At 29.3% G+C, this 12,662-nt stretch overlaps 1 protein-coding gene across 7 annotated transcripts in view; it reads left to right on the top strand.

Moving 5' to 3' along the window:
• The window catches only part of LOC111675089 (anion exchange protein 3), a 59,560-nt gene extending 47,229 nt beyond the window's left edge, over window positions 1–12,331 (top strand). For 4 of the 7 annotated variants that reach the window (XM_046951970.1, XM_046951971.1, XM_046951972.1 and 1 more), the window contains 13 exons: window positions 403–554; window positions 710–834; window positions 1,158–1,284; window positions 1,450–1,470; window positions 1,542–1,703; window positions 2,404–2,646; window positions 2,744–2,884; window positions 5,330–5,503; window positions 7,234–7,425; window positions 7,504–9,194; window positions 9,724–9,918; window positions 10,668–10,896; window positions 12,192–12,331. In XM_046951970.1, coding sequence (XP_046807926.1) covers window positions 403–554; window positions 710–834; window positions 1,158–1,284; window positions 1,450–1,470; window positions 1,542–1,703; window positions 2,404–2,646; window positions 2,744–2,884; window positions 5,330–5,503; window positions 7,234–7,425; window positions 7,504–9,194; window positions 9,724–9,918; window positions 10,668–10,896; window positions 12,192–12,263 — 3,524 coding nt within the window. In that variant the 3' untranslated portion in view covers window positions 12,264–12,331. The remainder of the gene's footprint in view (window positions 1–402; window positions 555–709; window positions 835–1,157; window positions 1,285–1,449; window positions 1,471–1,541; window positions 1,704–2,403; window positions 2,647–2,743; window positions 2,885–5,329; window positions 5,504–7,233; window positions 7,426–7,503; window positions 9,195–9,723; window positions 9,919–10,667; window positions 10,897–12,191) is intronic. The other 3 variants (XM_046951973.1, XM_046951975.1, XM_046951976.1) reach the window with 3 other exon arrangements.
• The last annotated feature ends 331 nt before the right edge of the window (window positions 12,332–12,662 follow it).

Genomic DNA, 12,662 nt, shown 5'->3' with positions numbered 1-12,662 from the left:
ATGTCATAACATCACACTGATTTATAGTTTAAGCTATAGACTGATCTTTGGTTTCAACCTTAGACTAATCTATAGTAAAAAGCACTGGCCTATATGTATAATTTAATATACAGATCTATAGTTTTAAATGAAATTATAAATATTGATGTATATTTAAGACCGATATAACTTGTTTCATCTTAAGGTTGATCTAAAGTATTAACTATAGGGTGATGAACTTTCTTATCTACTTATTAAACTGTAGAATAATAGTATTAACAGTTATAGACATAGAATAGTCTATATATTCTACGACATTCAGAAATTAAGAATAGTATATATTTTAGTTATATATGTATATTAGAAACCAATTCATTAAATATCAATGAAAATCTAATATATTTTAATTTTCTAAATTTTCAGTACATCGCACAAAAAATCTAAATAGCGATCTTAATATTGAAGAAGATTCAGAATATGAACACAATAATGATTCATCAAATGCACAAAATTATGATGATATACCAGAAGATTTTCCCTTAGTTTCTGAACGTGCTGGGCATGGTGATCATTCGGTATGTTTTTGTTAAATAATTTATTATTATTTTTTTTTTTGTTTTGATTTTGGTGTCGTCCTATAAAATTATTTAAAATTCTACTTAAATACTTATGTGTTACAAAATAGCAAGTAAAAATAAAGTAAAATAATTGTATAACAACATGTTTATAGGATAATTCGGCTGATGAAAAACACGTACAATTTGGTAAGAAGAAGGCAACTGTTGTTACACCCCCTAGTTTAAGCTATGATGAACAACCCAACGATAATATACACGAACGTAAAAGAAGAAAAAGGTAAAGAATTAATGAGAATATTAAAAGTGAAAATATATTATGAGGAATAAAAAACACAGTAAGCAGGGTGGCCAGATTTCTAAGTTTTATGTTAGATTTGGGGAATTTTTTAAAGAAATATTTTCTTGACAAATTTTTGTACATATTATGGTATTTATCTCTTTAAATTTCCATGGGTATTTTCCGGAACTTTTGGAAATAATTTAATAAGTTGACTGGCCACTCTAATTTCTGTACACTTGATTTAACTAATGATTGTTATTTTGTATTTATTTAATTTTTGTTCTTTTGTTTTTCTTTTACTTTTTCGAACATGTTTTCAGCCGCCATCAGTATTATAGACAACGCAAATTTTCCCATCAAGACAGCGTGGAAGCCAAAAAAGTTACTGAAGAAAACGGCGATGCCGGCAATCGTAAAATATCAGCACCGGAAGATGCCACTTTGGAGGTAAATATTATTACAATTTAGCTTTTGTTATATTTATGTTTGTAATAAATTTAGATAAATATTTATAATTCCATTATTACTATTATTATTATTTGTAAATATTTGTACTTTATGCCTTTCCCTTTTAAAACAATTAAAAATTAAAAAAAAAAAACATAATTAAAGGCATTTCCGAAGGCCTCCCAGGTTAATAATTGTTTTTGGAATTATTGAAATTATTTGATTAATTAATTTATTTGCTTTTATTTGTTGCTTAGGAAGCGGATCTTAATGAATTAAGGTCACATCGTTCAGATGATCCCAGAGCATTGAGAAGGCATAAAATTCATCATTCATCGATTAAACTGAGAGAGTTACCACAAATCAGTATAGCTGGCTTACAACAGGCGAAGAAAATATTTGATCATAGTCCACATGAGGTAAGATCTTGAAAAGAATAATTTTCGGTATGAATGCGATATTAATTACATTTAAATCTATAGATATAGATTCGTTTTTAGCTCATACTGAAGATCAGTATTTGCCTAGTTTATAGATCTCTTTAAAGCTTGAGCTACAGATCAGTCCATAAACTGAATAAAAAACTTGTTTTGTTATAGTGTGTACAGTACATCAGTCTAAAGAAATTTATTTTGATCGGATCTAAGATCAGTATAAATTATGAATTTTAGATCAACCTATAGCTATAATTGATGATAAGTGTATAGTTTGAACTATATATAAGTCTGGACTATAGATCATAGGATCAATAAAAAAATCACTCCATAGGCTTATTGGCTGATTACACTATAATCTAGACAATAAACAAGTCTATAGTCTATATAGATAATGAAGATCGTAAATAGCTGAAATTATAGATTTGTCTATGGTCAGATAAGAAAATGTGTAGTGTGAAATGTAGGTACATTTAAATTATACTTAAAAATCAGTATGTAGTATAGATCAGTATAGTCTTGAAAATATATCGGTTCAAAATTTTAACTATTGATCAACATATCACACTCAGTCAACTATATAGATATAGATAAGTCTATAGTGTAGGCTAATTTTAAGTCTACACTAGTCTTAATTATTGACTGTTCTATTTCTATTCTATTAACATTTTCTACAAATATTTAGATTTTTGTGCAACTTGATGAACTTATTGGTGCCGGAGAGGATCGTGAATGGAAAGAAACAGCCCGTTGGATCAAATATGAAGAAGACGTTCAAGAGGGCTCCGATCGTTGGGGCAAACCTCACGTAGCTTCACTTTCATTTCATTCCTTACTTAATTTGCGCCGTTGTCTAGAAACCGGTGTAGTTCTGTTGGATTTAAATGAAAAAGATTTACCAGCCGTTGCATATCGTGTTGTTGAACAGGTACTGAAAGAATAATTTTCCATAAAACAAATATTATTAAAATTTAAATACTCAATACAATTAACCAATTTATTTATGCTTTTTTTTCTTTTGGTAGATGGTTATTGAAGATTTAATTAATTCCGACGACAAACCATCTGTATTACGTTCTTTGCTGTTGCGCCATCGCCATGTAAATGAACATCAAAATGGTTTTCCTTTTACGAAACGTAAATACAACAGTTACACCAGTCTACAGGTAGGTTTTATAAATCCTTTCTTAAATTATGATCATTTTAATATACAAACATATGTATATGTATGCATACTCTCTTGTCAAATAAATGCCATCGTAAATTCATTATTATTATTATCCTTCCTGGTGTGTTTTTATTTCTTTGTTTTTCATTATTTGATTTTGTGTTGTTACATGTTCGTACTCCATATCATTACAATTTATTGATGTATGATGATTATCATGGTAAAGTATGGTGTATGTTTGGTAATATGCATATGTAGTATATATGTATACTTACCCTACATACTTATATACCATACTTTATTATATTTGAATATTTATTTTTTAAAGTTTATACTTTCCTTTCCATGCTTTTGCTGTCTATCATTAATCATTGTAATATTTTTTTTTTATTTTCTGCATATTTTTGCTTTTTCTTTATTTTATCATATAAACTCGTATAAGTTTATCTATCGTACATATATACTTATCTACATATTGAATTGGCTTTTAAATTAATTGGCTTTTTTATAATAATTGTAAATACGCAGTTTTTATTTAAGTTTTCTTTTGTAATTTATAGTTACTTGTATCACATTAACTACATGTGTTTTCTACTTTTTAATAAACGACTATTATAAATATCATATGTAAAGAATATTAAAATATATCTTTTAAAAATTCAACAATTTTTTTTTAGTTTAAGTTTAAAACAATTTATTAATTTTACAAAAGTTTTCTATAATATTTTAAATATTTGTTTACTAGTGAGTACTTACTCCAAAATGTGTCAATAAGTACTAAATTTAGAAAATATACAGTCTATAGTTTAAACTGTACTTTTGTCTATAGTTCAGTATACACATCAGTGTATTGCTTGGATTATAGATGAATTTATCCTATGGACTACATATCATTCTATAGTATAGTTCAAGGTCATCCGAAATATGTATGGATATGACATACAAATTTATAAGCTAGTCTACAGATAATTTTATTGTTTGTACTACAAAATATTTTCTACAGTCTCGACTATAGATCAGTCTACATATTGTAATGAAGTTTAGTCTTTATGAACCATAAATCATTTTAAAGTCTGCACTATAAAATAGTCCACATTCTACCCATCAAAAATTAAACGAAGTACTTTCAAAAGAATAACATTTGTTTAGCATCACAGAAAGTGATGTTTATTGACTTCCAATGAAGTGAAAAAATACAACTTTGTTTAAATATGAAGGTATATTTTTTTGTATTGAATTTTATTAATTAAACCCGTTTTATTTTGAGTTGATTGAGAAATACGTGTAATTTATGTTTTGTTTAAGTTAAATTAGTTGTATTCTATAATACTCAACTGTCACTTCCTAATAACTTCCAAGAAAGAACATAAAAGTTACTTTCTGAGAATGACTTCAGATGTAGTGAATTTGGAATGAAATGTAATAAAAATCCCTCCTACGATAAATCTGTATTAAAATCATCACTTCTTCAGGTTTTTCTCAGTACTTCAAAGTAGTATATTCTACTTCTTTTTCACTTTTTTGGAAGTTCTTTATTTTTTCAGGGTAGACATATATCAATATAGAGTTTGGACTAAAAATCTTTATTTTTGTCTTTTGATCAGCTATTAGTCTGTGCTATAAATCACATTTTAATCTGCTTGTCTAGTGGAAATCATTCTTAAGCTAATTATATATGTACATCAGTCCACAATCTAATCCATATATATCAAAATATAGTTTGAACTAACAATCTTTATTAACACCTTTATATCGGTAAACAGTCTGGCCTATAGATTAACCTTTTGTCTGACCAATAGATGAGTCTATTGTCTGGACCATAGATTAGTCTATAGTCCGGCCTATTGATCAGTATATAATGTGAATTATAGATGAGTCTTAAGTCATGGACTTTAGATAAGGTATAGTCACTTTAGGACCTAAAGTAACTAGTCTTTGTGTTTATACTAGTTTATAAATAATTTAATAAGTCTGGACATATAATCTTAAAAATATGTCAGACTATCATTTTGATTATAGGTCTATGCTATAGGTATTTGTTATTTATCTTAAATGCAATCTCCGAATTAGAAAAGTAAAATTAACTTGTAGACACATTTTGTTTAAGACTTCTTAATTTTGCCAACTCATTAACATTCACATTAATAATAAGACTTTATGATATATGAACGGAAACAAAAATATACTAAATAACTTTTTTTATTCTTTAAACTTATTTTCTCTTCTTCCAAATCACTATCATATGCAAACATAAAACTCTTAAATATACAAAAAAAAAAAAAAAAAAAAAAAAAAAAAAAAAAAAAAAAAAAAAAAAAAAAAAAAAAACATTTTAATATTGGAAATTATTTTTTACAAATTTCATTTAAAACAAAATTCACACATACATATCACAATTATATAAAAATATAATCTTTCATATAAAATTATATATAAAATAAAGTTGTTATGGATGGGACATGATCATCAGCAACATTTACAACCACAACAAGCAAATCGTCTACATCCAAATATTGCACATCCACGACGCTCTGTTTGTGAAACTCTGAGTGCACCACCAACAGCAATTGTAGTCGAACCAACAAATCGCCGTCATTCAACGTTATCGTATTTGGGTGTAAATGTTTTAAATTAAATTTGATCTTTCTCTAACATTTTTACTTATGTTTGTTCCGTTTTCTATATTATTGATGAGCTTTCTTAACTACTTGAGTTTTTAATCTCTTTATCAATGAATATAAAACAAAATTTGTTTTTTGAAACGCTTCCTCCCCCGTTTAGATACATATATTGTTACCATCCTTCCCCTTATACCCATATCATAACTTAATGTCGTTAGTATTTAGCATGACATTTGTATTTTGTTTATTGACATATTTTATTATGAATTAATGTACGTACTTCAGATGAAGGTCTTTAAATGACTATATTGAAGATCAGATGTAATTAGTTTTAAATAGCTATTTATCATACAGATCTTTAGTTTTTTAATGTTTTTTAAAATTATTATGTCATATATAAGCTACATAAAAACCCCTTTTATAGATTTCCCATAGAAGTTGAGAATTACATAAACTGAAGAGTACCAAAAGTTTTCCTGAAGGGTCTTACATATAATAAGTTCAAAATGTCTTTACTATTCTACGTGTTTCACAGAAATTCTTGGCCCATGATAAGAAAGTTTTCCGACTGAAAATATGCATAACCATTTTTGTTTTATCAAAAAAACACTATCAATAGTAATATGAATGTCGTGAATGTGGGTTTAAAACCCACATTCACGACATATATTTTTCAACTCACGAAAACTATTTCTATTTCAGTTCTTAATTTTTCGTGTACAATTCATGAGAGATATCTGTTCAATTTGTTTTTTATTTTTCTTACAAGAGATATCAACAAATTTAACAGAAAATTACTACAAATAAGAAATAAAAAAATGCGTTTTAGAAATTTACTCGCGAGAGAAATCTAAATTGAACGATTTATTAATCTGGTACGAAGAACGGTCATAATTAGAAAATTTTCAAACTAAGAGAAATAAGATCGAGTATGGCCTCCGATAGGTGAGTGTTTTAGTCTGATAGATCGGAGTTGGTGGGTTTGATTCCCATCTGAGGCACTGCTAAGGAGCACATAAAAGGCCCGATGGCTAACTAACTAACTTAGCTCAAAATTTACCAGACTCTATACTACAGATAAGGCGAATCATAATATTTTTTTTTTTTAATAAAATTTGACTGATTTTAAACCTTATAATAGAGAACTATGTAAAAATTTATATTTAAAAAAAATTTACATAAAATTTAAATATTTCTCTCTTAGGCTATTTACACAACATTTTAAACATTTCAAAATGTACTTAAACTGTTGTTGGGTCGATTTCCCTTTTAAAATTATCCAGATTAAGTCAACCATACCTAGCACATAATTTTCACCTTTAACCTTGTAAATATTATTAAATAGAAGAAAATATCTTCGGATTTGCTTTTGCTGTATTCGTTTGCTGTATTTATCTACCAAGAAAAAATCTTTGTTTTTGTTAACATCCTTGTCTGTCTTATAATAGATATACGTACATAAATGTTTAAACATTGAATAAAAAATCCTTAACTTGTGTCTATCTTTTTTAATAATAATGATAAATGGTTATTTTCTGCTTTATTTTCTTGCTTTTAATTGTTAAAGCTTTTTGTTGTTAGTAGACTCTATTCTATTCTATTCTGTTCTATTATATTGTTTGGCATGTGAAATGAGTTTAGTTTATTTAGCTTTTACAATTAACCTAAAATAACATTTTAAATAATTAATCACGTGTTGTTGTTTTCTATCTTAATTTTGGTTTAGAATCTTTCGGGCGATGATAAGAAAATTAAAATTATGCCTGCCTTGGAAATTGGTGGCAGCAAAAAGAGCAATGATTTGAAAATTGATATGAAAGATGATTTGTATTCTTCATCCCAGGAAGATTTAAAGAAACTACAAAATGATACTATACTTAAGAGGATACCACATGGTGCAGAGGCCACCACAGTATTGGTAAGTTTTAAAGGAAACTAATTTAGCCATGTTGCAGTAAGAAATACAATTAATTATTTACTATTTGTTTTTAAACAGGTGGGTGCAGTTGATTTCCTGGAACAACCCACCATTGCCTTTGTACGTTTGGCTGAGGGTGTACCTATGCCTAGTCTTACCGAAGTTCCCATACCCGTACGCTTTATGTTCATCCTATTGGGTCCACCCACTTTGGATTTGGATTATCATGAAGTCGGTCGTTCTATAGCTACTCTAATGGCCAATGAATCGTTTCATTCCATTGCTTATAAAGCAGATGATCGCAAAGATTTACTCTCCGCCATTAATGAGTTTTTGGATGATTCTATTGTCTTGCCGCCTGGTAATTGGGATCGCCACGATTTGTTGCCATTCGAGGAACTGAAAGCTAAAAAAGACTGGATTCGTTTGCGTAAAAACAAAGCTTTGCAAGTTAAGAAGGAGATGAAAGATAAAGCCATTCTGCATAAGGAAGTTTTGAAAGCTGCCATTGAGAAGAAGCAAGAAGATTCTAGTGACGATGATGGTGATAAGAAAAAGCCAAGTCCTTTAGAGAAAACACACCGACTTTGGGGTGGTTTGCGCAATGATCTCAAACGTCGTTTGCCCATGTACAAAAGTGATATATTGGATGGTTTGAACACTGAGACCTTGGCCGCCACCGTATTCATGTACTTTGCTTGTCTTTCAACGGCTATAACATTTGGTGGCTTGGCATCGGAAAAAACTCAAAATCTTATTGGCATTTCGGAGACATTATTAAGTGCCTCAATTGTGGGAGTAATCTTTCATAGTTTAGCCGGTCAGCCTTTGGTGATAATAGGCACCACTGGTCCCCTATTGCTGTTCGATGAGGCTTTAAATAATTTTTGCAAAGAAAACAACATTAACTTTTTAACAATCCGAGCCTATATTGGTATTTGGTTAGCAGTTATATCCATATTGGTGTCAGCCTTCGAGGGCAGCGTTTATGTGCGCCTGCTAACACGTTTTACCCAGGAAATTTTCTCCGCTCTTATTACTTTAATCTATATCGTAGAAACTCTTATGAAATTAGTGTCTGTATATAAGAATCATCCGCTTCTAGCCGATTATAATTTGCCACCACCCAGTTTAGGCCTTAATGCTACTTTAGACTTTGTAAACTCCAATGTCACTGAATCGATCAATGGCAATGAAACTGCAACGAATGCCACCATAAATATAGAATATAACAGTAATGCCAAAATGAATATGCCCAACACAGCTTTGTTTTGTACAATTCTAACATTGGGCACTTTTACCGTAGCCTACTACCTGAAATTATTCCGCAACTCACACTTTTTGGGCCGTAATGCTCGTAGAGCTTTAGGCGATTTTGGTGTACCTATAGCCATTACAATATTTGTAATGGTTGACTATTTTATACCGGCGGTTTATACTGAGAAATTAAGTGTTCCAGAAGGCTTATCGCCCAGTGATCCTACCACTCGTGGCTGGTTGATCAGTTTGGGTCCCATTGAAACTTGGATTCCCTTTATGGCCGGAATACCTGCAATCTTAGTGTATATATTGATATTTATGGAATCACATATTTCGGAATTGATTGTAGATAAACCAGAACGTGGTCTAAAGAAAGGTTCAGGACTTCATTTTGATATTGTTTTGCTGTGTTGCCTGAATACCTTCTGTGGTTTCTTTGGCATGCCTTGGCATTGCGCCGCTACAGTGCGTTCAGTGGCGCATGTTTCTGCTCTGACAATTATGTCAAGGTAAGTTTTAAATTTTGTTTTCTTTTGGACTATTTTAATGAAATGGAATTGCTAAAGTTTTTCATTATTTTAAATGTTTGGGTTTGGGAGCATATATATTAGAATATCACAAGGAACTGCCTTTTCAATGTAGGAATACCTCTCAATCGAAATGTCTAATGTACTGAACACATTTGAGGGGTATTCCTATAGAAAAGCCACGGACATCCATGTATGTATATTTGCAGATATATATGTGATTTTAACTCCGGGAAATTTGGTGTACCTATAGAAATTTAAAGCTTGTGTAATTAAGGGAAGATACGATTTTAAATTTTTTTTAGTTGAATTTTTTTGTTATTTAAAAATACCTCCCGAACATAATAACGATGTGACAAAGTCATCATAAAAGATAAGAAAACTATCGGAAAAAACGTTTAAATTAAAAGAAAAACTACACACATGCCCTTTTCTACATTAAAACTCCAATAATTGAAAATATTTTTCCTTCAAAAATTCTTATAAAAATTTACCATTTTACATTTAATAGAACACATGCTCCTGGTGAATCTCCACGTATAATTGATGTTAAGGAACAACGACTATCGGGTTTCTTTGTTGCTTTAATGATAGGTCTTTCAGTAACAATGGCACCATTGCTGCGTCTCATACCAATGGCTGTGTTATTTGGTGTTTTCCTTTATATGGGTATTGCATCAATGAGTGGAGTGCAATTCTTCGAAAGGTAAGTCAATTACAATTTTTTTTGTTAATGTTTTCTTATCATACGTGTATGATAAGAAAAATTTATATTGCAAATTTTAAGTTTTTGGGAAACGAATTTCGTTTTTATTTTAATTTTTGTTCAGTTTAAAGAAAAAAAAGATTGTGAAACCTTTCTTATCATTGATATGGCAAAGGCGTTGAAGCTTTTAATTGTGAAAAATTTAAATGGCTATGGCAAGCAGTTTTCGTTAAAACTTCTGTTTGAATTTTCAATTTTCATTTAATTGCTTTCAGTACAGGTTGGTTATTGCTATGAACGTTTTCAATTTCAATACACTTACATGAAACCAAATTAAAAATCATGATTATAAGCAGAAAATACACTCATAACCTAAATACTAGATTTAAAAATTGATAGAGATTGTAACGAAATATAAACACCCTTCGCTACAATAGGTAAAAATTATTCTATTCATCTATTGACAAACATTTTTTAAAACTAAAATTTTTTTCTACTTAAAATACCATAGCAAACAAATCGTTTGACTTTTGATATAAGATTAAAATTAAACAACTTACCTGTACCTACTAATGATATAGCGCACACAAGTGTTTAAAGCCTACTTAAAACAATCACAATATGTTGTACTTATGCTATAAATATGTGTATTCCTTTTTTTCAATTTTCGTCCCCCTCCCCCATGTTTATGCCTTATGGTATTTATTCTTCATTTCTTTCACTTTTTTTCCAAATTCTTCCTTTTCCAGAATACGTTTGTTCTTTATGCCAGTGAAACATTATCCACCCACTCCGTATGTGAAGAGAGTTCCTACATGGAAGATGCATTTGTTTACGTTTATACAAGTTTTATGTTTGGTCTTACTATGGGCTGTGAAATCATCGAAAATCTCTTTGGCTTTTCCATTCTTTTTAATTATGATGGTGCCCATAAGGCAGAGATTGGCAGCTTTATATAAGCCACAAGAAATGCAAGCAGTAAGTATCTATAACAATATTCTTTTCTAATGGTACATATGGTACATGCTTATTATATTTCAACATAGAAATGAGATAAATTTGTAAAATCAAGAATATACATGTATGTATGCAATCAATGCATATTTTACAGACTTATGTAGATACATTAAATTTTTAAGTTATAGTAGTAATAACCAGTTAAGAAGAAGTTAAAACTTTAACAAGTAGGCAGACATAATGAAGGACAGACCGATGAGCCGACTAAAATACATACATATGCCCATAATATTAATTATAGATCGTTCCAAATATTTAAAGATATTAATCTACAGTTTCAATTATATACTAATATCAGTTTTTTTTTTCTTTATACTGATCTTTATTTTTGTATATAGGTCATAATATATATTTATGTACATATAGTCTAGGTTTTATACCGATTTGCAGTTGATATATAACCTTGATTATAGACTGATTTGGAGTGTTGACTATGGACTGACTTACAGACTGGACTATATATAGACTTATGTAGTAGTCTTCATTACATACTAATGTTTTTTTTTAATATAGATTGATCTTGACTGTATACTGAACTAGTATCAGTATGGACTGATCTTTAGTCGTGAGTTTAGACTGTTCAACAGTCTTGATTGGCGACAGATTTATAGTATAGACTGATCTATAGTCTTGATTAAAGATTAGCATATAGTATTCATTATATGTAGAATAACTATAAACTGATCTCTAGTCTTAAATATAGACAAAGTTATATCCCTAACTAAAGACTGATCAAAGATCTACAGTTTTAAGTATGGACTGAAATATAATTTTGACTATATACAAAAATATCGTCATGGCTATAGGTAGGCATTCACTATAAACATGTATAGAATTTGTTATATACTGGTTGGTAGATCTTGCCCTTTGTTTTGGCTTTAGACAAATCTTAGTCTTGAGTATGGACATCTAAATTTTGGACCATATACTGACCTGCAGTCAAAGCTATAGACCAGCGAAGAGCAGAAAGTAAAAAATTAGTTCACTGATTGGTTTTGTTAACTTTTTTATAATGCGTGTAACTTGAAGCGTAGAAGACGAAGGAGGTATGAAAAGCGACCAATGCTTTGACGCGAAGGCGCGTAGTGTGGACCTCCGACTTAAATGTTCATGCATACGTACGCATACAACAGAGTACGAAAAAGCTCATTTGAGAGCAGCCTATAGCAGGGAAAATGTCCTATTAAAGACATTTGTTACATAAACAAAAAACTTTATAACCAACACTATTCCAATTTCATATTTACTCTTTACAGTTGGATGGCAATGAAGCTAATGCTGATGAAGATGAACCAGATTTCTACGAAGAGGCAACCATTCCTGCATAGAGAAGAATACTTCATATACAATTTAAGAAGATATTGCACAAAAAAAAAAAAAACTATTTATGTAATTATATAGGAATATAAATAATGTTATTTGTTTCATTGTTAAATCCATATTAGAGTCTACTTAATGTTAAATTAAACTTCATAAAAATCAGCTGAAAAAAATTTTATGCAAAAGTATTTTTTATGTAAGTACTTAATTTTTTTTAGTTAAAATAATACAATAATATTAATAAATAATTTGTAATTAAAATGTACTTATGTATACAACATTTAAAACTATTATCTATTTTTTAAACAATAATAAAAAATATATATTTTTTCTTTGATTTCTAGTAAAAATAACAAATTATATTTAAAAAAATTAAAATAAAAAACTAAATATTTTGTGAGCTTTAT

The sequence above is a fragment of the Lucilia cuprina genome, chromosome 5, assembly GCF_022045245.1.
Source record: "Lucilia cuprina isolate Lc7/37 chromosome 5, ASM2204524v1, whole genome shotgun sequence".
In the NCBI taxonomy this organism is placed as follows: Eukaryota; Metazoa; Arthropoda; class Insecta; order Diptera; family Calliphoridae; genus Lucilia; species Lucilia cuprina.
The sequence above is the reverse complement of the archived record's forward strand: the minus strand, read 5'-3'. Positions and strand labels throughout refer to the sequence as shown.